A 24,249-nucleotide genomic window follows, 5' to 3' on the forward strand; every position below is an offset into this window, starting at 1 on the left:
GGGTCCGAGGCCGAGCCGCGGGACTTAGCGGCCCGCACTAGGCGGGGAGGTCTCGGGCAGCACCAGCGCCCCAGGCCCGGCTCGGCGGGGGCCAGCGCGGGGCTCCGGGCCCCGATCCCGGAACACCAGGCGCTCGGGCTGCGGGCGAGGCAGGGGTGCGGGGGACCCCGGCCCGCGGGCGCGGCCTGCGCGCGGCCGTCCCCGCGCCCGCGCCCCGCGCGCCCCGCGCGCCCCGCGGCCGAGGCCCGGAAGGGGCCAGCCGCGCTTCCGTCTCCGCCGGGGCCACACGGAGGGCGGAGCTCGGCCCGAGGACGCGACGCGAGCCCAGTTCCGGCGAGGAGGCCGCGCCAGTGACAGCGATGGCGGCGGAGTCGGCGCTGCAAGTTGTGGAGAAGCTGCAGGCGCGCCTGGCCGCGAACCCGGACCCCAAGAAGGTGAGCGGGGCGCCGCGGGCGCGGACGGGCGTTGGGCGCGGCGCGGGCCCCGTAACGGTCGCGGGCGGCGTCGCCATTGGGGGCTCCGGGCGGGGGGGGGCGGCTCCGGGCCCCGGCGGGCGCCGGGGGGTCTCCCCGCGGCGGGTCCCGCGGGCCCCCTCCTCCCGGGACCGCACCCCGAGAGCCGGGCGCCCCCCCCAAAAGGGCAGCGGCGCGGGGTGGGTGCGGGCCGCGCGCGCCCCGCCTTTGCGTGGCCCCCCGGCGGCCCCCGGACGGCCCTTGGCCGGCGACCCCCGGCTTCCCCCAGCCCGGCCGGGACGGGGGACCCCGCGCTCCCCAGGAGCCCCTCCCCCGGGGCCGGCCGGGACGGGGGACCCCGCGCCGCCCGGCAGCGCTCGCACGAAGTTGGGTCTGGCCGAAGGGGGGGGGCAGAAGTTGTGGTTAGGTGTCTTGAACTCGTGGGGAGCCGGCGGCCGCCGCGTCCCGTCCGGGGCCTGGGGTGCGGGGTGCGGGGCCGCCCGGGGCCGCCCCCCGCTTCCCGCTGGGCTCCGGCGCTCCTTTCAAAACTTGTCTCCTCGTGCGCCCTCGTCGCGGCGGCCGGGCCGCGGGGGGCCGTGCGGGGCGCTGCGCGGGGTCCCCGCCGGGCCCACCCCGGGACCGGGGCCGGCGCGGGTCCCCGTCCGCCGCTCGCTCCGCCGCGGGCCGACCGACCCCTGGTCTCTTCCCTCTCCTCCCCCCCCTCCCGAAGGGTCAGCTGGACCTGATCGCCATTTTCCAGTTTTTCTGGGAGCGCTCCTTCCACCGCGGCCCTGGCCGGCCACCGGGGGCTCCCCCGCCCGCCCAGGCCCCGCGGCCCCCGGCGGGCCCCCTCCTCCACGCCCAGCTCCGGGAGCGACTTCTCGGGGAGCGCTGCGAGTTATCAGCGCTCCTCGGAAGCTGCGGGGCTCGCCTCTACCTGTCTCGGGTTACACTTCCTCCGGGCCCCCGTGCGCAGCGGCCGGCGGAGTTAGCAGTCGCTCGCTACAATAACCCTTTGTGGACATCTAATAAATGGTCATTATTCCTGAGTACCGGTTTGTCTCCCCAAACACTGTGGGATCTGTGACTGTCAAAAATCTTTTTAAAAAGCAAGTTTTATGTAATCACCCCCATTTGGTCTGTATTTCTGTCTCCCCTTTAATAGCTGTGTGTAGCGTCTAAAGGTATTTTTCCACCAGAATTGAAAACCTGCAGGACCTTTTCTGGTACTGTCGCTGTGAAATATGAAGCGTCAAGTCCGGGGAGGGCGGGAGTATATTTACTTGAATCATTAGTGATTGGGTTTGTTGTTTTTAAAAAAGTGTTTGAGCTTTTTCTGACCAGATAGAAAAGCACACTAGGACCGGGCAGGGGGGTGTAGTTTCTTGGCAGACTGCTTATGAATGAGGCCCTGGACTCCATACCCAACACTGAAAAAGTGGGGGGTGGAAATCACTGAGAACTTGTAGCTTTGCACTGTGAAGTACTATGAAGATTAGAAAATATTGAGGAATCCTCTTTCTGTGTGTTTTCTTTTCCTTAATTTCATTTGTTCATTCGTTTGTTCTTCTTTCTTTCGTTCTTTTTCTTCTCTTTTTTTTTTTGTGCTGGTCTTGAACTTAGGTCCTAGATGCTGTTCTTGAACTTTTTTGCTCAAGGCAACCATTCTATTACTTTCAGCTTTTCTTTTTTTCTTTCTTTTTTTTTTTTTGTTGGTCGTGGGGCTTGGACTCTGGGCCTGGGCACTGTCCCTCAGCTCTTCAGCTCAAGGCTAGCGTTCTACCACTTGAGCCACAGTGCCACTTCCAGCTTTTTCTACTTATGTGGTGCTGAGGAATTGAACTCAGGGTCTCATGAATGCAAGGCAAACACTCTACCACTGAGCCACCTTCCCAGCCCTTTCTTTTCTTTTTTTTTTTTTTGGTAGTTAATTGGAAACAGGAGTCTCACAAACTTTACTGCCTGGGCTGGCATTGAACTGTGATCCTCAGATCTCAGATCTCAGCCTCCTGAGTAAGATTGTAAGTGTGAGCCACCGAGCACCTGGCAAGGGAATAATAGTTGACATTCAAAAGTGAATGCCAGGGAAAGCTGCAGGCTGGCACCCTGGCCTTCTTCCTCTCAGCCTTCAGTTAACCCAACAAGCTCCCACAGGTTGTGCTTGATTATAGAGCAGCACTGAATTGTAACCACATCTTGCTTTCACGCCATTATCAGCCAAAGGGCTTGATTCCACACCTGTGTTAATGAGTCTTCTGGTATTGAACATCAGGGTTCAAGTTATAACTTTTTTTTTTTGTCGGTTGTGGGGCCTGAACTCTGGGCCTGGGCGCTGTCCCTCAGCTCTTCAGCTCAAGGCTAGCACTCTACCACTTGAGCCACAGCGCCACTTCCAGTTTTGAGTGGTTTATTGGAGATAAGAGTCTCACGGACTTTCCTGCCTGGGCTGGCTTTGAACCGTGATCCTCAGATCTCAGCCTCCTGAGTTACAGGCGTGAGCCGCCGGTGTCCGGGTTCTTACTGTACATTCACCTGCAATCCACCCATACGTGGGAGAGGTTCTAAGCGGAGCAACTCAGTTGGCTTTTTAATTTAATTGTTTTTGGTCAGTCATGGGGCTTGAACTCAGGGCCTGGGCACTGTCCCTGAGCTTTTGTGCTCTCCCACCTTGAGAGCCACAGTACCACCTCTGACTTTCTGGTGGTTAATTGAACTAACTTTGAACTGCAATCCTCAGATCTCAGTCTCCTGAGTAGATAGGATTACAGGGGTGAGCCACCAGTGGCCCTGTATCACTTGGCTTTTTGTTCCTGCTGAACAGGAACTGATTTGAACCAGAACTGATTTTCATGGCCGTCCTGTGTTAAATCTTGAATGTGACTACCTGGAGAACACCATCAGGTGGTATTAAGGCAACTGAGATTTTCACCATGTTGTGTGCATACATTTGACGTTTCTCAGTCTCTGGTTACCAGTACTTAGAAAACTGTACCCCTGCTGGGCACCGGTGGCTCATGCCTGTAATCCTAGCTACTCCATTTGAGGATCGAGGTTCAAAGCCAGCCTGGGTAGGAAAGTCCATGAAACTCTTATCTCCAATAACCTACCAGAAAACTGGAAGTGGTGCTGTGGCTCAAGCAGTAGAGCGCTCACCTTGAGTTGAAGAGCTGAGGGACAGCAACCAGGCCCAGAGTTCAAGCCCCCCGACCTACAAAAAACAAACAACAAAACCAAACAAAAAAATAAAAAGAAAGAAAACTGTATCCTTGGTACCTTGGTTTGATAACATCAAGTTTGCATCTGTCTCAGGATACTGAGTGCCATGTTATTGCTTCCTTGGAACTGACTGAGAATAATAGTGATGGGAAGGCCTTTCTTGTGTTGGGCTAGATCAGTTTGAAAGTCTTGGGCTTGAATTTTTCTGGTCAGTTCACTCCTACTCACCTGAGGTCAAGCAGAAAGGCAGCAGGTACTCAAGGTAGTGCTGGGTATGGAGGTCCACACACCCTGTGTCCTGTGCGACTTACAGCAGTGTTAGGTGTGGAGGTGCACGCCACTGTGCTTCCAGTGCTCTTCTCCTGTGCTGCCTTCACAGAGGTCCTGACACTCTGTTCCTGGGTGACCTTTACCACGTGGGCAAGTGGACTGTGATCGAGGAGCTGCTTCTGTACTTTCTTCCAGGCTTGTGTTAGGCATATGCACTATTTTTTTTTGGGGGGGGGGGGGAGGGTCCGGTCGTAGGCCTGAACTCTGGGCCTGGGCGCTGTCCCTCAGCTCTTCAGCTCAAGGCTAGTGCTCTACCACTTGAGCCACAGCACCACTTCCGGCATTTTTCTTTTTGCTTATGTGGTGCTGAGGAATCGAACCCAGGGCCTCAGGCATGCAAGGCAAGTGCTCTATCACTGAGCCACCTTCCCAGCCCCCATATGCACTATTTTCTATTCCTAATGACACAATGTTAGTTATGTTGGGTGCTTCTCAGCTTGTGAAGCAACTTACCAAACTTCACTGCTCAGTGTCACTGTCTGTCAAATAGGATCAAGGTTAGTCATGGGAGGACTGGGCAGAGCAGCCTCACTCAGTGGATCCATGTAAATGCATTAGAACGGAGGCTGAGATCTGAGGATCACAGTTCAAAGCCAGCCCAAGCAAGAAAGGCCATGAGATTCTTATCTCTAATTAACCATCAGAAAACTGGAAGTGGCACTGTGGTTCAAAGTGGTAAAGTGCTAGCCTTGAGCAAAAAGAGTTCAGAGACAATGCCCAGGCCCTGAGTTTAAGCCCCAAGACCAACAACAGAGTAAAGGAAGAAAAAAAAAAAAAAGAAGAAGAAGAAGAAGAAAAGGAATTGGCAAGCTGGGCACTGGTGACTTATGTGTGTAATCATAGCTACTCAGGAAGCTGAGATCTGAGGATGCAGGTTCAAAGCCAGTCCAAACTGGGCAGACAAATCTGAGAGACTCTTTTTTTTTTTTGGGTCCGGTTGTGGGGCCTGAACTCTGGGCCTGGGCGCTGTCCCTCAGCTCTTCAGCTCAAGGCTAGTGTGCTACCACTTGAGCCATAGCACCACTTCTGGCTTTTTTTTTTTTTTTGCTTATGTGGTGCTGAAGAATCGAACCCAGGGCCTCATGCATGCAAGGCAAGGGCTCTACCACTGAGCCACCTTCCCAGCTCCTCTGAGAGACTCTTATTTCCAGTTAACCAGCAGAAAGCCGAAAGTGTGACTCAAGTGGTAGAGTGCCAGCTCAGAGTGGAAAAAGCCAAGCAAAGAGCTCTAGGCCTAGAGTTCAATTCCCAGTAATGGCACCTGCACACCCAGAAAGGAAGGGAAGCAGGGAGGGAAGGAAAGAAAGGAAGAAAGGAAATTGGTACTAGTCTTTGAACCTATAGCCTGGATGACAAAGATGAGCACAACCAGATATGGTGGTCCTCACTTATAGTCCCAACACTCAGGCTGAGGCAGGAGGACCAGGCATTCAGAACCAGCCTGGTTTATGCAGCAGAACTCTTGACTCAAAGAATCAAACAAAAAGGCAATACACATTTTTTTTCCTGAATTTATTACAGTGGAGATAGAATTTAGTAGAGGACAATTTTCACTCCATTCTAAAGTTCTACACTACTGCCCACTTGACCTCTTATTCCTAGTTAAACAAGATTACCATCTGGGCTGGGAATGTGGCTTGGTGGTAGTGTTTGCCTAGCATGCATGAGGCCCTGGGTTTGATTCCTCAGTACTACATAAACAGAAAAAGTCAGAAATGGCTCTTGCCAGAAGTAGAGTGCTAGCCTTAAGCCAAAGCAGCTTAGGGACAGTCCCCAGGCCCTGAGTTCAAGCCCCAGGACTGGCAAAAAGAAAAAGAAAAAAGAAAAAAAGATTACCATCAGTATTCCAGTTGCTCTGCCTAGCGTCAGGGTTAAGTAATTATTCAAGGAGAATGGCCAGAAAAACATACTCTTTACTCCACCTATTAGCAGCATGGCATGGCAGTTAAGAGTTGAAGCTACAAGGCAGAGAGAACAGGTCTTACTAATGATTAAGTGTAAGGATAGCCACAGTTACCTACTGAACTACTTAACTGTGCAATGCTCCTTGTATGGAAACTGCCCACGCACATTTTCTGGAGAAAGGCTCCTGGTATAAACTGGCTGAGCATTGTCTGGTTGAAGATCCACATTAGAGTGTTTAAAGAGCTGTCAGCTGATAAGTGATGAATAATAAGCATGGTGAGCTTTTACAGTATCAGAAACTATGACGAAGCACCTCATTGCTTGTGTCGTGGAAACAGGATCCAATTTCTTCTGCAGTTTGGTGTAACAGGTTCAGAGAGGTTACTTACTTGCCCAAGATTACCTGGAAAGAAGATGAGCTTCTCTGACTCCCAAACCCCACCCTCACGGCTCTTTTATACTGAGTTTGACCTAGTTTTCGGGACTGAATAAAGGAAATGTGGCCAAACCAGGATTTCCTTTCTAACCACCCAGGCATTTTGTGTGTAGCATCAACACAATCTCAGCAAAGCTCCAACTCTGCTGCTCAGGATTACTCTTGGCTTCCTACTAGTGAATGTTGTGTTGGCACCACGTTGCTACCATCTTCCTGCAGAGGCCTCTTCTCTCTACCATCCTCTGCCAGGTCCATGGGAAGTTCCTCTAAACTTGGTATCTTTCTCATAAATCTCTGCCACAGTGAGACAGATATGGTTGCCAGTGACGAGCAGAGTAGGTTTTGGTGCTTCCTGTGTCTTCACCTTGGTGTGGCAGAGCAGTTGAAAGTGCAGTCTGAAGCTAAGGACTCCAGTAAGTCCTGCCCTGCCTGTGTCCTGGGGCTAGTGACAACACTTCTGGAGCCTGTTTTTACTTGTGAACTACATAGTAGCCATACTCATTCCTGGAAGATGCATAGCACTGTGTGAGCAGTGAACATGAGAAATTCTTTTTTCTTTGCTTCCAGTCCTGGGGCTTGAACTCAGGGCCTGGGCACTGTCCCTGAGCTTCTTTAGCTCAAGGCTAGCACTCTACCACTTGAGCCACAGCACCACTCCTGCCTTTTCTGTTTATGTGGTACTGAGGAATCAAACACCCAGGGCTTCGTGCATGCCAGGCAAGCACTCTACCACTAAGCCACATTCCCAGCCCCCATCAGTTATTCTTGTTCATTCCTGTAAATGTGATTGTGACTTTATAGAAGCTAATGTTTGTTTTATTCTCTGCAGCTATTGAAATATTTGAAGAAACTCTCCACCTTGCCAATTACGGTAGACATTCTTGCGGTAAGAACTGTGCAACTTTAAATACTATAAAACTCTGTCCCATAGCCTTGCTACTGACGAGCATAGAGGAAGTTTAGGGGATGGGCTTTTGGAAAGGTTGCATAATGGTTGCATAATTATGACCTTTTTATATGAGATGTCCAGTCTAGACAAATTCAAAGACAGGAAGTGGGTGAGTAGTTATTTGGTGTTGTGGGACTGGAGGGAACAACGTATCTTTGGAGGGTGGTGGAAATGTCCTGGTAAGGAAATCTGGGTTTGAAACCCCAGGCCCAGCTCCAGGAGTTCCACAGGTCCAACTACTTGTCCCTATGTGCCAGATAAAGAGACATTGAGAGGAGAGTTATTTTATGGCACCGGCTGCCACAGGAAGACAGCATGTGAGTTCTCTCTCCCTCTTCTGGGTGCAGGCAGAGCTTATAGGTTTAAATAGACAAAGAATGAAGGGTAGCAAGTGAAAGGTATGCATAGTTAAACAGTCCCAAGCAAGAGTCATTGATGCCTGGCAGCTGGTCAGGTCAGCTGTCAGCTCCTAACTGGCTTCCAAGATGGCCGTAAAGTGACTGCACAGGAGAATGGCTCAGGGCAAAGGACACAGATACAAGATGGAGGAGGCTTGAATTCAAGCTTCATTTCTGTCTTCTGCTTGTGGGCCCAAGTAAGAAATCATTGTTTCTCAGCAAAGTTATGATTATGTCCCTGTTGTAGTAATGATTATATAGTATTAGGAGTATCCTGGAAATCACTGAGCTTATTTACATTGTTAAAATGGTGATTAATTGCAGTGCTGGGGAATAAACCCATTGTGTTGGGAATGTTAGGCAAATACCCTACCACTTAGCTACACCTATGAATGTGACTTGTATTTCAGAATTAAAATAATGAATGAAAAGATTGGTTTTGACACCTGGATTTGAATCCAGGTTCTCTAACTTGCTGTCCACTGAGGCTGACTTCTGCTCCAGGGTTATGAAGAGCTTTTAGATCTTGCTTCAGACCTGAAACATCGTTACATTGTTAAAGTTCTGGAAGTCTTTTAATGACATTTTCCCCTGAGTTTGTATATATTGTTACTATGTGTCATTAGAGACTTGGCCATCAGGCAACAAAGTAACTGATTTGCAGCATGCATCAGTTCCTCTGTCAACTTCTATGTTGCATTTGCCATTTGCAGGAGACTGGGGTCGGGAAGACAGTAAATAGCTATCGAAAACATGAGCAAGTTGGAAGCTTTGCCAGGGACCTAGTGGCCCAGTGGAAGAAGCTGGTTCCTGTGGAACGGTAAAAACATTTATCTTTAGATTTGTTCAGCTTTATTGCTGTCTTTCTTTCCTTTTCTTTTTTTAATATGCTGGTCCTGGGGCTTGAACTCAAGGCCTGGGCACTTGGGTCTGCTCTAGCTTTTTTTTTTTTTGTCAGTCAGTCCTGGGGCTTGAACTGTGGGCCTGGGTGCTTGTCTCTTAGCTAGCTCTTCAGCTCAAGGAGAGTGTTCTACCACTTGAGCCACAACGCCACTTCCAGTTTTCTGGTAGTTTATTGGCAGTAAGAGTCTCATGGGCTTTTCTGCCCAGGCTGGCTTTGAACCGAGATGCTCTCAGCCTCCTGAGTAGCTAGGATTATAGGTGTGAGCCACTTGTGCCTGGCTTCCCTGAGCTTTTGCTCAAGGCTAGCACTCTACCACTTGAGCCACATTGCTAATTCTGGCTTTTTCTGTTTATGTGGTTCTGAGGAATCAAACCTAGGGTTTCATGCATGCTAGGCAAGTACTCTACCACTAAGCCACCTTCCCAGTCTACACCCAACTTTTTTTTTTTTTTTTTGGTTGGTTGTAAATTGGAGAAGAGTCTCATGGACTTTCCTGCTCAGGTTGGCTTGAACAGCGAGCCTCAGACCTCAGCTTCCTAAGCAGCTAGGATTACAAGTATGGGCTGCCCATACCCAACAGCTTTTTTTTTGGTATTCCTCTTCCAACTTCGTCTTACCCCTGCCCCCCCCAACCCCCCCCCCCCCCCCAGGTTGTGGGGCTTGAACTCTGGGCCTGAGCACTGTCCCTCAGCTCTTCAGCTCAAGGCAAGGGCTCTACCACTTGAGCCACTGTGCCACTTCCAGTTTTCTGAGTGGTTTATTGGAGATATGTCTCATGGACTTTCTTGCCTGAACTGGCTTTGAACTGCAATCCTCAGATCTCAGCCTCCTGGGTAGCTAGGATTACAGATGTGAGCCACCAACACCTGGCTCCAACTTCGTATTTAAAATGCCTGTTTGGGGCAGGGAATGTGGTTTAGTGGTAGAGTGCTTGCCTGCATGCAGAAAGCCCTGGGTTTGATTCCTTAACATAAACAGAAAAAGACAGAAGTGGCACTGTATGCACGCGCGCGCGCGCACACACACACACACACACACACATGCACACACGCACGCATGCACACACACACATAAACTTAAAAAATATTTTGTATCATTATAAAAAGAACCCACGATCATTATAGAATGTTAGAAAGTATCTAAAATAGAGATAATACAATTTTCTACTTTGACATTTAAAAATAAGCATGAACATTTTTGGCTTTTTGTTGGGGCAATGGTAACTTTAGTTGTTCTGGAAATTGAACCTAAGGTCTTGCCATACTGCTGTTAGCTATATCCCAACTCTTCCAACATTTTTTTCTTCCTTCCTTCCTTCCTTCCATTTTTTTCTTCCTTCCTTCCTTCCTTCCTTCCTTCCTTCCTTCCTTCCTTCCTTCCTTCCTTCCTTCCTTCCTTCCTTCCTTCCTTCCTTCTCTATTTCTTTTCCTTTTTTTTTCTTTCCTTTCTGTACTGTAGCTTCAACTCATCCTCATATTCTTGCTTAGCTTTTCCACTTGAGGCTAGAGCTCTATCACACCTTTACTCCGGACTTTTTGCTTGTTCATTGGAGATAAGAGTCTTGATTTTTTTTTTTTTTTGGTTGATTGTGGGGGTCTTGATTTTTTTTTTTTTTGGTTGATTGTGGGGCTTGAACTCTGGGCTTGGGCGCTGTCCCTGCACTCTTCAGCTCAAGGCGAGTGCTCTACCCTACCCCTTGAGCCACAGAGCCACTTCTAGTTTTCTAGTGGTTTTTATTGGAGATAAGAGTCTCATGGACTTTCCTGCTTAGGCTGGCTTTGAAATGTGATCCTCAGATATCTATCTCCTAAATAGCTAGGATTTCGGGCATGAGCCCTCAGCGCCCAGATTTACTTCCCATTTATGAATATTTGTTTTCTCAATTTTTTTTTTAAATTAAATTTAATTTTATTTGTGAACATACTGTACAGAGGAGTTACAGTTACATGGGCAGGATAATGCGTACATTTCTTACCAAGCATTGCAGCCTCCTCCTTTGTTTACCCTTCACATCCCTTCCCAGCCTCCCCCCTCCCCCCCTAATCCCAATCCTTCTCCTTCCCCCCCCCCCCCCCCCCCCCCCCCCGCACCAACGTTGTAAAGCTCGTTTTGGACATGACAAGTTGTACTTCTCATTGTTGCAACAGGTCCACCTGTATCCTTAAACAACTGGTTTTTCCCCATCTCCTCCACAAGTTATACTGACATCAAATATAGTGAAAGCAGGGGTTATACTGTGGAGGAGGGACATACAAAGCAACAAAGAGATAATCTTATAAATGAGTTAGAAACACATGCATGAAAGAAAAAAAACATTAAAATACACATCTAAGGGTTCATTTTCCTGACATCACATTATCTGAACTTTTCCGCTTGACTCATACATATACTAGATATTACAAATAAGGGAAACCATGGGACCTACGTTTCTTTGGGCCTGGCTTACTTCACTTAATATAATTTTTTCCAAGTTTTTCCATTTCCTAACAAATGGGGCATGTTTTCTCAATTTTTAAAATTAGTTGAGCTTATTTATCTTGGTGCTACTGGGATTTGAACTTAGCACCTGCTGGGCAAATACTCTATCACTTTACCTATATCCTCATCCTATTTTGCTTTCCTTATTTTCTTTTTTTTTCCAGTTCTAGGGCTTGAACTGAAATCCTGGGCTCTGTCCCTGAGCTTTTTTTTGCTCAAGGGTAGCACTTTACCACTTGAGCCACAGTGCCATTTCTGGCTTTTTCTGTTTATGTGGTATTGAGGAATTGAACCCAAAACTTCTGCATGCTAGGCAAGCACTCTACCACTAAGGCACATTCCCAGCCCCATGCTTTCCTTATTTTCAAATGATGCCTCCCTTTTTGCCCAGGCTTGCCTGGGCCAAGATCCTCCAACTTACAATTCCCACATAGCTGAGATGACAGGTGTGTGCCGTTTGCCCAGCATTACATTGGTTGAGATGAGGTCTCAAGAACTTTTTTTGTCTAGCTCCTTTGATCTCCACCTCCCAAGTAGCTATGATTATAGGCACGAGCTACTGCAACCAGCTATTTAATAAAACAAAACAAATAGCAACACACACACACAGCATTTTTTTTTTTTTTTGGCAGTACTGAGGCTTGAACTGGAGTCTGAACAAGGCTTTACACTGATGTGTATATCTGTTTTTAATTCGATTTTAGAAACAGCGACGCTGATGAACAGGACTTTGAGAAGAGCAGCTCCCGAAAGCGACCTCGGGATGTTCTTCAGAGGGAGGAGGAGATGCAGGGGGAACACCAGGAAAACTGGAAAGCCTCCAGCAGCCAATCCTACAGCCCTGAGCATAGACAGAAGAAACACAGAAAACTCCCAGAGCTAGAAAGACCACACAGAGTGTCTCACAGCCATGAGCGGAGAGATGAGAGAAAGAAGTGCCACCGAGCATCACCCCCATATTCTTCAGACCCTGAGTCTTCTGACTATGGCCATGTTCAGTCCCCCCCAGCTTCTGCTAGTCCCCATCACCATCAGGTGTTCATGAACCATTACAGGTCCCCAGAGGAGGACCACGAGGCCATAACTCCTCATCAGAAGCCTGGGAGAGGCCACAGTAATGCCCTTCAGGACAGACTGGGGGTCAGTCAGGAACGGCACCTGGGGGAACCCCAGGGCAAAGGGGTTACGAACCAAAACAAGGAGCACAAAACTTCCCACAAGGAGAAGCGCCCTGTGGATGCCAGGGGAGACGAGAAGGCCCCTGCTCTGAGCAGAGAGAAATCACACAAGGCCCTTGCCAAAGAGGAAAGCCGAAGGCCACTATCAGGGGACAGTATTAAGGAGAAACAACCCTCTGGTGCTGTCAAGAAAGAGAAGGAAAGAGAAGGTAGCAGTCTGAAGAAGAAGTTCTCATCCACCCTGGAGGTTGCTTCAGACAACCTCCTTAAAAAAACAAAACACAAGGATTTGGAGAAAACCAAATATGAGAAGACTAAGCAAAGTGTGGATGGGCTAGACATCGGGAAGGGGGCTGGAGACCTGTTGCCCAAAACAAAAGAAAAGGTCTCCAACAACCTAAAGGCTCAAGAAGGGAAGGTGAAGACTTCTCATTCAGGTAAAAAGTCCCTGAGCTCATTCCATAAAGAGGAGGAGGCAGATGTGGACGATGAATTTGAGCAGCCCACCATGTCCTTCGAATCATACCTCAGCTACGACCAGCCCAGGAAGAAAAAGAAGAAAATTGTGAAAACTTCCACCACAGCACTTGGAGAGAAAGGGCTGAAAAAAAGTGAATCTAAAAGCACTAGTAAAAACTTGGACTCAGTTCAGAAATTGCCCAAGGTAAATGAAAATAAGTCAGAGAAGCTGCAGCTGGCTGGAGCTGATTCAGCCAAGCCAAGAAAGGTAAGCCCGCAGTGAGGGGGCACAGGTCTGCCTGCACCCTTCTCCTGGTCCTGCCTGGAGAGGCTCGCCCGGCCTTGGCAGCTGCCATATAAATAGCACCCAGGGAGCCGGGTGCCGGTGGCTGACACCTGTAATTCTAGCTACTCAGGAGGCTGAGATCTGAGGATCACAGTTCAAAGCCAGCCCGGGCAGGAAAGTCCATGAGACTCTTATCTCCAATAAACCACCAGAAAACTGGAAGTAGCACTATGGCTCAAGTGGTAGAGTGCACACCTTGAAAAGCTCAGGGACTGTGCCCAGGCCCAGAGTTCAACCCCCATACCATACCAAAAAAAAAAAAAAATAGCACCCATCATAATTTTCTGGGGATGCAGCTGAGGCTCCCATAGTAGAAGGCTTCCTAGCAAGCATGATATCTGAGTTCAAACTCCATTACCACCCTGAAAAATGACAATTTTCTGGACTGAGAATATAGGTCAGTGGTAGAGTATGTGCTGAATGTATGTAAGGCTCTACGCTCAGTCCCTAGTACCCAAAATATTTCCCGTCTGCATTCGTTTCCTGACTTAGCTGTGTCATTCATGACTCCGGCCTCAGTTCAGCCTGAGGTGTGCAATGTTTCAGTGCTCTTAGGCTGGCCTGGAGAGAGCACCCGCGGTGGAGGGCCTCTGCTCACTCTCTCTTTCACAGGTCTCCATGGATGCTGTGCCAGTGCTGCCAGACCTGCCATTACCTGCCATCCAGGCCAATTACCGCCCACTTCCTTCCCTTGAACTGATATCTTCCTTCCAACCAAAACGAAAAGGTGATTTTCTGCATCTCTTTTTTTAAATGGGAGCAGGGGAGTGTAAATCTCATTTGTGCTCTATCTTCACAAATTCTGGAGTTTGATGGCTCGGGTGGAATCCCAGCATTGGTCTGTACAAGGTGTCTGGCCTTGGATAATAATCATTTCTTTAAACCTCAGGGTTTTTGGGGGTTTTTTTGGTCATGGAGCTTGAACTCTTGGCCTGAATGCTGTCCCTCAGCTCTTCAGCTCAAGGCTCTACCACTTGAGCCTCTGCATCACTTCTGGTTTTCTGGTGGTTTATTGGAGATCAGAGTCTCACAGACTTTCCTGCCCAAGCTGGCTTTGAACCGAGATCCTTAGATCTCAGCCTCCTGAGTAACTAGTATTATAGGCGTGAGCCACTGGCACCTGGCTAAACCTCAGTTTTATAACTCATAACTGGGAGTAATAATATTTGCCTACTGTGGTAAAGTAATGCAAATGCGATAATGCTAATAAAGCTTTTAGCTCCAGATTTTTCGTATAGCAATGTTCAATAAATCTTAGCTGTTGCTGTTATTAACAGTCCTTTATTCTTTTTTTTTTTTTTTTTTTTGGTCATGAGGCCTGAACTCTGGGCCTGGGCGCTGTCCCTCAGCTCTTCAGCTCAGGGTTAGCGCTCCACCACTTGAGCCACAGCGCCACTTCTGGCTTTTTCTGTTTATGTGGTGCTGAGGAATTGAACCCAGGGCCTCATACATGCAAGGCAAACACTCTATTACTGAGCCACCTTCCCAGTCCCCTTTATTCTTTTTGTTAGATGATTTTTTTGGGGGGGGGAAAGGGAGGGCAGTCATAGGGCTTGAACTCAGGGACTGTGTGCTGTCCTTCAGCCTCTTTGTGCTCAAGGCTAGCACTCTACCAGTTGAGCCACAACATCACTTCTGGCTTTTTCTGTTTATGTAGTACTGAGGAATTGAACCCAGGGCTTCATCATGCTAGGCAAGCACTCTACCACTGAGCCACCTTCCCAGCTCAGGTTGATTTTTTTTTTTTTTTGTCGGTTCTGTGGCTTGAACTCTGGGCCTGAGTGCTGTCCCTCAGCTCTTAGCTCAAGGCTAGCACTCTGCCACTTGAGCCACAGCGCCACTTCTGGTTTTCTGGTGTTTTATTGGAGATAAGAGTTTCACGGACTTTCTTGCCTGGGTTGGCTTTGAACCACTATCCTCAGATCTCAGTCTCCTGAGTATCTAGGATTACAGGTGTGAGCCACCGGTGCCTGGCTGATATTTTCTTTCTTTCTTTCTTCTCCTTGTTTTTTTTTTTTTTTGGTTGGTCATGGGGCTTGAACTCGGCCTGAGCACTGTCCCTCAGCTCTTCACTTCAAGGCTAGTGCTCTACCACTTGAGCTACAATGCCACTTCCATGATTTTTATATTAAAAGAAAAATGTCAGGCTCAGTGGTAGAGTGCTTGCCTTGCATGCTTGAGGCCCTGGGTTCAATTCCTCAGCACCACATAAACAGAAAAAGCTGAAAGTGGCCTGTGGCTCAAGCGGTAGAGCGCTTGCCTTGAGCTGAAGAGCCTGAGGGACAGCGCCCAGGTCCAGAATTCAGATCCACGACTGGCAAAAAAAAAAGAAAAATGTCATTTGGGCACCAGTGGCTCCTGCCTGTAATCCTAGCTACTCAGGAGGCTGAGATTTGAGGATCACAGTTTGAAGCCAGCCTGGTCAGGGAAGTCCCTGAGACTCTTCAATTAACCACCAGAAAACCAGAAGTGGAGCTGTGGCTGAAAGTAGTAGATTGGTATCCTTGAGTAAAAAAGCTGAGGGAGCCGGGTGTCAGTGGCTCACACCTATATTCCTAGCTACTCAGGAGGCTGAGATCTGAGGATCATGGTTCAAAGCCAGCCCCGGCAGGAAAATCTGTGACTCTTATCTCCAATTAAACCACTAGAAAACCAGAAGTGTCGCTGTGGCTCAAGCGGTATAGTGCTCGCCTTGAGCTGAAGAGCACAGGGACAGGGCCCAAGCCCAGAGTTCAAGCCCCACGACCGACCAAAAAAAAAAAAAAAAAAGCTCAGGGACAGTATGCCCAGGCCCTGGGTTCAGGACTCAAAATTAAAAAAAAAAAAAAAAAAGTCGTTATTTTTGTTTGCTTATTTATTAACTTTTGTTGTCAGTACTGAGGTTTGAACTCAGTGCCTGGGTATTGTCCCTGAGCTTTTTCACTGAAGGCTGATGCTCATCACTTGAGCCACATTCTCACTTCTTGCTTTTTGCTGGTTAATTGGAGATAAGAGTTTTACAAACATTCCTGCCCTGACTGACTTTGAATCATGATTCTTAGATCTTATCCTCCTAAGTAGCTAGGATTATAAATGTGAATCACTGGTACCCAGCAAAAATATCCAGTTTGAATAGCAAAAACATAAAGCCTTGAGCTGGGTGCCTATAATCCTTGCTACTCAGAAGGCTGAGATCTGAGGATTGTGGTTTGAAGCCAGCCTGGGAAGAAAAGTCTATGAGCCTCTTACCTCCAATTAATCACAGAAAAAGCTGGAAGTGGCATTGTGGCTCAAGTGGTAGAGTGCTAACCTTGAGCAAAAAGAAGCTCAGGGACAGTTGCCCAAGCCCAAAGTTTGAGTGTCAGGACCAGAAATAAGCAAGTAAATAAAGCCCTGTATGTGTCCATTAGCAAGAGATGAACAGAATCCCAGCTCACCCACATGGTGGCCTCTTATGCCACTATAAATGTACAGACATGGAATGATCACTCCAATATAAATGAAAAGAGTGATGTGTGAATATGATACTAAGATACACATGGGCTTATTTTTCCATGTGTCTGAAAGGATCCATAGGAATTGTAACATTAGTTGTCTTTGAGAGAGGGAAGGAGAGGCTGAGCACAGGGTGGAAGAAGAGTGTCACTGTGTGGCTGGGGCTTGTGTGACACTCTGGTTTTTCTTGCCCTGTAGCATTCTCTTCACCCCAGGAAGAAGAAGAAGCTGGATTCACTGGGCGCAGAATGAATTCCAAGATGCAGGTGTATTCTGGTTCCAAGTGTGCCTATCTCCCCAAAATGATGACCTTGCACCAGCAGTGCATCCGTGTGCTTAAAAACAACATCGACTGTGAGTAGTCGCCGGCTTTTCTCAGGCACTTTCCACCATGACCTTGTCACTGGGTGGCCAGGCTGCTAGTCAGCACTCTCACCTCTGATTTTCCTTCTGCAGCCATCTTTGAAGTGGGAGGTGTCCCCTATTCTGTTCTTGAACCTGTTTTGGAGAGGTGTACACCTGATCAGCTCTACCGCATAGAGGAATGCAATCACGTGAGTGTCCCATCTGGGTGGGAAGAGGGCAGTCTTTTTTTTTTTTTTTTTTCTTCCAGTCCTGGGGACTGTACCTGAGCTGCTTTTGCTCAAGGCTCATGCTCTACCACTTGAGCCACAGCACCACTTCTGGCCTTTTCTGTTTCTGTGGTACTGAGGAATTGAACTCAGGGCTTCATGAATGCTAGAGAAGCACTCTACCACTAAGCCACCTTCCTAGCCCCAAGAGGGCAAGCAGTCTTTTGGCTGTGTCTTTAGATGTAGCTTTGTCTCTGCAGATTTGCCAGGGCTGAAGGGCAGGTCAGAGGTCAGATTACTGTTCTAGGCATGTTTGGTTTCCCTCAGGGCCTTCAAACATGTATTTTCTAGCACCTGTGCCTGACTTCAGGGTGGGAGTCACAGGGAGTGAAAATATTTCATTGCCTCCCTTGGGCTTGCCTGCTCACAAAGGCCATAGTCATGGGAGAATTGCAGCAGTAGAGCACCTGCTTTGTGCTGACACTCAGGTGTCTGAATATGAAGAGCTCAGATTGTCCACATATCTCTTAGAGGCGTACCAGCCTTGCAGTTCCCTTTTCTTTGGTGTAGATATGCTTTCCTGACTGTCAGCTGCTCTGCTCTGATCCATCTGAACTGTGCATCCTCATTGCTGACCACTGTGCCCAACAGTTCAGTGTGTTGCTGGGGAAGCTCCTGATGGCTTCACAGCTACCCAGAAGCTGCTGACACAGTGCCTCACACATCACATTTTCTAATTTTTTTTTTTTTTTGCCAGTCTCGGTGCTTGGACTCCGGGCCTGGCTGAGCTGCTGCTGCTCAAGGCTAGCTATCCATCACTTGAGTCACAGTGCCACTTCCAGCTTTTTCTGTTTATGTGGTACTGAGGAATCAAACTTAGGGCTTCATGTATGCTAGGCAAGCACTCTACCACTAAGCCACATTCCCAATCCCTTCTTCTTTTTTTTTTTTTTGGCCAGTCCTGGTACTTGAACTCAGGGCCTGGGCACTGTCCCTGAGCTTCTTTTACCCAAGGCTAACACTCTACTACTTGAGCCACAGCATCATTTCTGGCTTTTTCCGTTTAATATGATACTGATGAATCGAACCCAGGGCTTCATACATGCTAGGCAAACACTACCACTAAGCCACATTCCCAGCCCTGTTTTCTAAATTTTTAAAATTAAAATTCTTTTTTTCTACTACAATTGTGGGAAATAGGCTACTAGGCATACTAAAAAGTCTTAGAGCATTTGTTGCTCCTAGATGAAACCAGATTGTGTAAGAGTGCTTAATGTAAGTGACATGTTTTATTTCCTGATTTCAGGTATTAATTGAAGAAACAGACCAATTATGGAAAGTTCATTGCCACCGAGACTTTAAGGAAGAAAGACCAGAAGAATACGAGTCTTGGCGGGAGATGTACCTGCGGCTTCAGGATGCTCGAGAGCAACGGCTGCGAGTGTTAACCAAGAATATCCGATCTGCACATGCCAACAAACCCAAGGGTAGGGACAGGGGACTGGTAGCTGGGAAAGGTCTCTTGCATCTGCAGGTGGACAGGACTGGGCTTGTCTTTAGCTACAATCCTTGTTGTCACACTGGGGCTATTGACACTGATAATCCCCTGGTTTGGGGCACTTGAAAGCCTGTCCATTACTTAATAGCAATGTCTCTGCTCAAGACAGACACTAACATCCACATTTCTCCACAGGCCGACAAGCCAAGATGGCCTTTGTCAACTCGGTGGCCAAGCCACCCCGTGATGTGCGACGAAGGCAGGAGAAGTTTGGAACGGGAGGGGCAGCTGTCCCTGAGAAAGTCAGGTGAGAGCTTTGTCAGGGCAACGAGCCCGAGGGAGCTGCACAGGCAGGCAATGTGGACTGTGAGACTGGGAAGTAGACCTCCCTGAGCCACAGCTTCCTGGACGGCAGCATGGGGTGGGCTCAGGCCAGTAAGTGGTCAGCAGACCTGGCTGATAGGAGGATGCACTTCCTCATGCTTTCCCTTATTTAAGTAGTACAGATTTCTTGGGTGACCAGATTGTTTCTTCTAGGCCACATAAACAGTTTCAATGAAGTCTGACACCTCAATAGAGAGGTAAAGGTTGGCTGAGAGTTGCTCACACAGTGGCTGCCAGGCCCACTGCTGTGCCCAGCACGAGTCTGCCTACAGCAGGCCAGCTTCAGGCTGTGCATGCAGGAAGCAGATTTCTTCCACTGGCATTATCCACTTTGTTCTGATACAGGATTAAGCCAGCCCCGTACACGTCAGGAAGCAGCCATGTTCCCGCCAGTAGCAGCAATAGCTTCACTGCCAGCCCAGAGGAGCCAGCCTACGACGGTCCCAGTACCAGCAGTGCTCATCTGGCTCCAGTGGTCAGCAGCAGTGTGTGCTATGATCCTAGAAAACCCGCTGTGAAGAGTAAGTAGTTTGGATGCCTGATCAGATATTCAGAATGCTTTTGAACCCCTTGAATGTCATTGTGGCTTGTGTCGGTGTGGTTTGTAGGATGCCTGGCACCTGCTCATTGGGACAGTCGGCCCTGACCCTGCTGGGTCCATGCCAACATGAACCCACTGACTGTTCATTTGTGTTCTTTACTTTTTTTTTTTGGGGGGGGGGGTCAGTTGTGGGGCTTGAACTCAGGGCCTGGACACTGTCCTTGAGTTTTTTTGTTTTCAAGGCTAGCACTCTACCACCTTGTTAGAGTGGTTAACTGGAGATAAGAATCTCATGGACTTTCCTGCTTTCCTGCCTGGGCTGGCTTTGAACCCTGATGCTCAGGTCTCAGCCTCCTGAGTAGCTAGGATTACAGGTGTGAACCACCTAGCTTGCTTTTTTTGTTTGTTTGTTTGTTTGTCGGTCGTGGAGCTTGAACTCTGGGCCTGGGCCCTGTTCCTGCATTCTTCAGCTCAGGGTGAGCACTCTACTGCTTGAGCCACAGCTCCACTTCTGGTTTTCTCGTGAGAGTCTCATGGACTTTCCTGCCCGGGCTGGCTTTGAACCATGATCCTCAGATCTCAGCCTCTGGAGTAGCTAGGATTACAGGTGTGAGCCACCAGTGCCCAGCTTTTTTTTTTTTTTTTTGGTTGTGGGGCTGAACTCTGGGCCTAGGCGCTGTCCCTTAGCTCTTCAGCTCAAGGTGAGAGCTCTACTGCTTGAGCTACAGCACCACTTCTGGTTTTCCAGAGGTTTATAGGAGATAAGAGTCTCACAGACTTTCCTGCCTGGGCTGGCTTTGAACCGTGATCCTCAGATCTCAGCCTCCTGAGTAGCTAGGATTACAGGTGTGAGCCCTGGGCGCCCGGCTCTTTTTTTCTTTTTTTTTTAACCTAAGTGTAAACCTGCTTTTTTAGGCAGTAACAGTTCATATTCACTAATACTACATGACAAGTCCTTTTTACAAAGGTGTGTGTGTATATATATGTGTGCTTGTGTGCACAGATGAACTCAGGGCCTAGGCACTGTCCCTGAGCTTTTTCACTCAAGGCTAGTGCTTTGTATCACCTGAGTCACAGCTCCACTTCCAGCTTCTTGGTGATTAATTGGAGATAAGAGTCTCACAAGATGAGGCTGGGAAGGTGGCTCAGTGGTAGAGTGCTTGCCTTGCATGCATGAGGCCCTGGGTTTGATTCCTCAGCACCACATAAGCAGAAAAAGCTGGAAGTGGCACTGTGGCTCAAGTGGTAGAGTGCTGAAGAGCTGGGAGACAGCACCCAGGCCTAGTGTTCAAGCCCCACAACCGGCAAAAAAAAGAAAAAAAAAAAAAGAGTCTCACAGACTTTTCTGCCCAGGCCAGCTTCAAACCACAACCCTCAGATCTTAGCCTCCTACGTAGCTAGGATTGCATGTATGAGTCATCAGTGCCCAGCTCAAGCTGAATATTTTACTCCTTTATCATCTGTTTCCTAATAATTTTCGTATTTGTTTGGTACCAAACACAAAATTTGAGGCTGTCATCAAGGGTCTAGCATGGGAAGAATTGCTGCATGGTCACCACCGGGCCCATGGTGGGCAGGAAATCCAGGTATAAGCCTCAGCCATGACCATATTAACCAGCCAAGGGCAGGCTGCCCTGCTTAGCTGTGGTTTGTATAGCTTACCTGAGCGATGGAAAGATGTGGGTGGTGGTACTGTTTCCTGCTTCCATGTTTCTGATGCAGTTACACCAGGCAAGTGGCCTTGGCATTGGCAAGGATCAGCTTCCCTGCCTGCCCCTTAGTGCACACCCATGGGCACACTCCAGTCTTCCTAAGCTGTGAAGCAGGAATCGGGTGGTTAGGTTAGGGATGGTGAGGCTATGCCCTGGGCAGGGCGTCTGCAAGTGTCTATTGCTTTCTTACAGTGTCAGCAGACAGTTACAGTGTCAGCAGATTATTGCGTGTATCCCTCATGAGGTGATACACAGCCAAGATCAGCGAGATTTCGCTCGGCTTTGTGTGTAACCTATTGTGGTGTGTGTGAGCTGCCACCAGTCTGAAACAACTGCCTCATTTCTCTCCACAGAAATTGCACCAATGATGGCCAAGACAATTAAAGCTTTCAAGAACAGATTCTCCCGACGATAAACTGAGGACTTGCCTTGGAGATGGAATTTGAGGGGGCAGAAATACAGGGACATGGGGGGCTGGGAAAGTGGACTTGCAAAGGAGCTGGGCATCCATCTTTTGTTATGTGGAACCTTTTGGTCTGTCAGTGCTGCACGATGACAGGGGTTGCCCCGAGCACCACAGCCCCCGCCCTGCCTGGAGCACATGGCAGACTTCCGAGCGCGATGTGAAGCCTCAGTCTCACTGAGGATTTTAAGGTCACTTATACTTTTGTTGCTGATTAGCATCTTTGTAAACTATAAGACATAGTTTTAATGAATAAATATTGCCCCAGATTGTATTTATATTACCCCAGGTTTTTCTGATTTTTTTTGTTTTGTTGTTGTTCTCTACCACACATAGCCTTGTATTGTCCAGGTCCTTTAGACAAAAGCCTAGCAAAAGCCATCCCTGCCCCAGGTCAGCTCTGGAGAGGCCTGTGGTCTGGCAGAGGGCGGAGGAGCCTTGGCCTGTGTTATTGCACATAGTGCAGGAGTGTGTGCCAGACAGAGCGTGCTCTGACTGCCCTGGATGGGAGACGGCATGGAGCCCCGCCCCCGCACTCCGTGTCCCCATGCAGGTGCACCTCTTTCATACCCATTCAATAGTATGTATTTAGGGAGGCTGTTTGTAAACGCCGTGTCCTTTCCCGTCCTCTTTGCAAGTCACCCACCCCCTTCTTTTTTAATACTCAGTAAGAGGACACAGAACTTTGAGAAGTCAATTTGCACAGAACCTCAGCAATTTTATAACTTGTAGTTTCTAGTTCAAATTTTAGGTGTTTTTGTCCCCCCCCCCCCTTCCTTATCTTTCCTTCTGCCCACCAGCATGGGGAGGGGGGAACAGACATGGCAGGCTTTTGTAGCTCTGTGTTGACTTGGGAGTTTTAAAAGCAAGCACTTTAATCTCTTGCTCCCTGTGAATGGTAAAAAGTCGTGAGAGTTGGAACGCTCTGTTGAAAATTGCTTTTGTTCCTGCCTTTTCTTTGAAAGAAAAGGTGATATAGGTAGAAGAGCACAGCGCTATGCTATGTCTGGTAGAGAACTCTACCCTCTGCCTTCCAAGTGTGCCAGCCAGGGTGTGAAGGGCCTGTGTCTGGAGGAGGGGGAACCACAGGGTGCGTCCATCCAGCTGGATAGAGGCTCTCACCTCCTAGCTGTCAGGAGCAGGATCAAAATGAGGAGGGCAGCACCAGCTCCTTCCTGGCTTCCAGGTTGGAACCCATGTAGAAATAGATGCTATGAATTTGAGATTTACACCCCATGGAATCTGCAAAGCAGAAGGGAGAGCTGGCTGGTGGGACTGCCAGCCAGCCTGCTAAGTCTGGTCATCACATCAGTTCTCAAAGTCTGGAAGGTGGAATTCACCCTTCCAACCATCCTGGAGACCTCACTTAGGCAACACAGGAAACCCACATAACCAGGGCTCCTCAGTTCTCAGTGTGCATTGCTGGCTAGGGTGCCTGTTGCAATGGGACACAAGTATGACAGTGTTTTAATTTGCTGTATTTTTGAATTAGTAAAGAACTATTTCTCTTGATCACTTGTTGACCATTGCTCTTCTATCTCTAAGCCTGATCTACCTACCAAATCCAATATTAGAGACCTTTCTTCCCTGAAACCAGATGAACATTTTAGATCACAGCCAGGTTACCTCTTGCCGGCAACAGCTTCCTCTAAGTGCCACCTTCAATCTGTCTTGTCGCTGTGTTTCCAGTTGTTCCTAGTTCAGATTCACTCGTGTGTGATTTAATTTCCTTTAGTAGAAGTCTTTTGGTGGAAAGAGAAGAAAGGACGCGGTTATGTATACAACATCTGAATCCAGTTTGGGCACCTAAAGATTTCCTGTAAGCCCTGTTCGCAGAGCCAGATCTTCCTGGGTCTTTCTCTCATGGTCTAGGACTCTTTTTGTTTTTTACAGTGAAAGGGGGGTTATTGTCAGCAGGGGCTGACAGGCTAGCTCTCTTGGGATAGAGTTGGGGACTGTTTGGGGGGGAAGAGGAAACACTGACTTTCCTCACGATCTGCCCACCTAGCTCATTGACATGACTGCCAAGCAAACATACAACAATGTTGAAATTTTAGTCTCTGAAAATGTACAATTATTTTGTACTACATTACATACAAACCACCAAATTACAGATTAGCCTTTTGTGACCCTTCATTCAGGTTCTCCAGGCGCCTTCCTGGAGGCAGGAGAGGCAGGAGCAAGGGCTCATCCTGCTCTTCATTTGTATTTTGGTCCCAAAATGTAAATACAATTTTCTATGTTACTTTTTTGTGGTAATGATGAAGATGAATATTTTAATTAGATAAGTTATACAAAAAGGAAAATCCCATGTCTAAATAAAGAACAAACTCTACCTATTGGAGTCTTTCTTGCATGTTTGGTCAAGGAATGGAGGTCTCACAGGATTTTGTTTCCTGGGCTGAGGCGGTGTGCTTAGTCTTGGGGCCTGGCCTTAGGGGAAGCTGGGTTTCTGTTGATGATACAGGAAGAAGGTTAGGGGAGTGGAGTTTTAGGGGTGGTGAGCCAGAGTGCAAAAGGAGGGGGGAAACTCAGGTGTAGGGAGTACTAGTTG

The 24,249-nt window shown here is 48.5% G+C and overlaps 1 protein-coding gene across 1 annotated transcript; it reads left to right on the forward strand.

The window, feature by feature from the left end:
* The first annotated feature begins 307 nt into the window (after positions 1-307).
* On the forward strand, positions 308-21,978 carry Eloa (elongin A). The gene is made up of 11 exons (XM_042688560.1): positions 308-434; positions 7,169-7,225; positions 8,400-8,506; positions 11,773-12,973; positions 13,664-13,778; positions 16,724-16,879; positions 16,982-17,079; positions 18,404-18,584; positions 18,791-18,902; positions 19,325-19,500; positions 21,586-21,978. The coding sequence occupies exons 1-11, from the start codon at positions 360-362 to the stop codon at positions 21,645-21,647; spliced, it is 2,340 nt and encodes a 779-aa protein (XP_042544494.1). The 5' UTR covers positions 308-359; the 3' UTR covers positions 21,648-21,978.
* Positions 21,979-24,249: the final 2,271 nt, after the last annotated feature.

Source organism: Dipodomys spectabilis, unplaced genomic scaffold, assembly GCF_019054845.1.
Source record: "Dipodomys spectabilis isolate Male_0828 unplaced genomic scaffold, ASM1905484v1 ptg000118l, whole genome shotgun sequence".
Lineage (NCBI taxonomy): Eukaryota > Metazoa > Chordata > Mammalia > Rodentia > Heteromyidae > Dipodomys > Dipodomys spectabilis.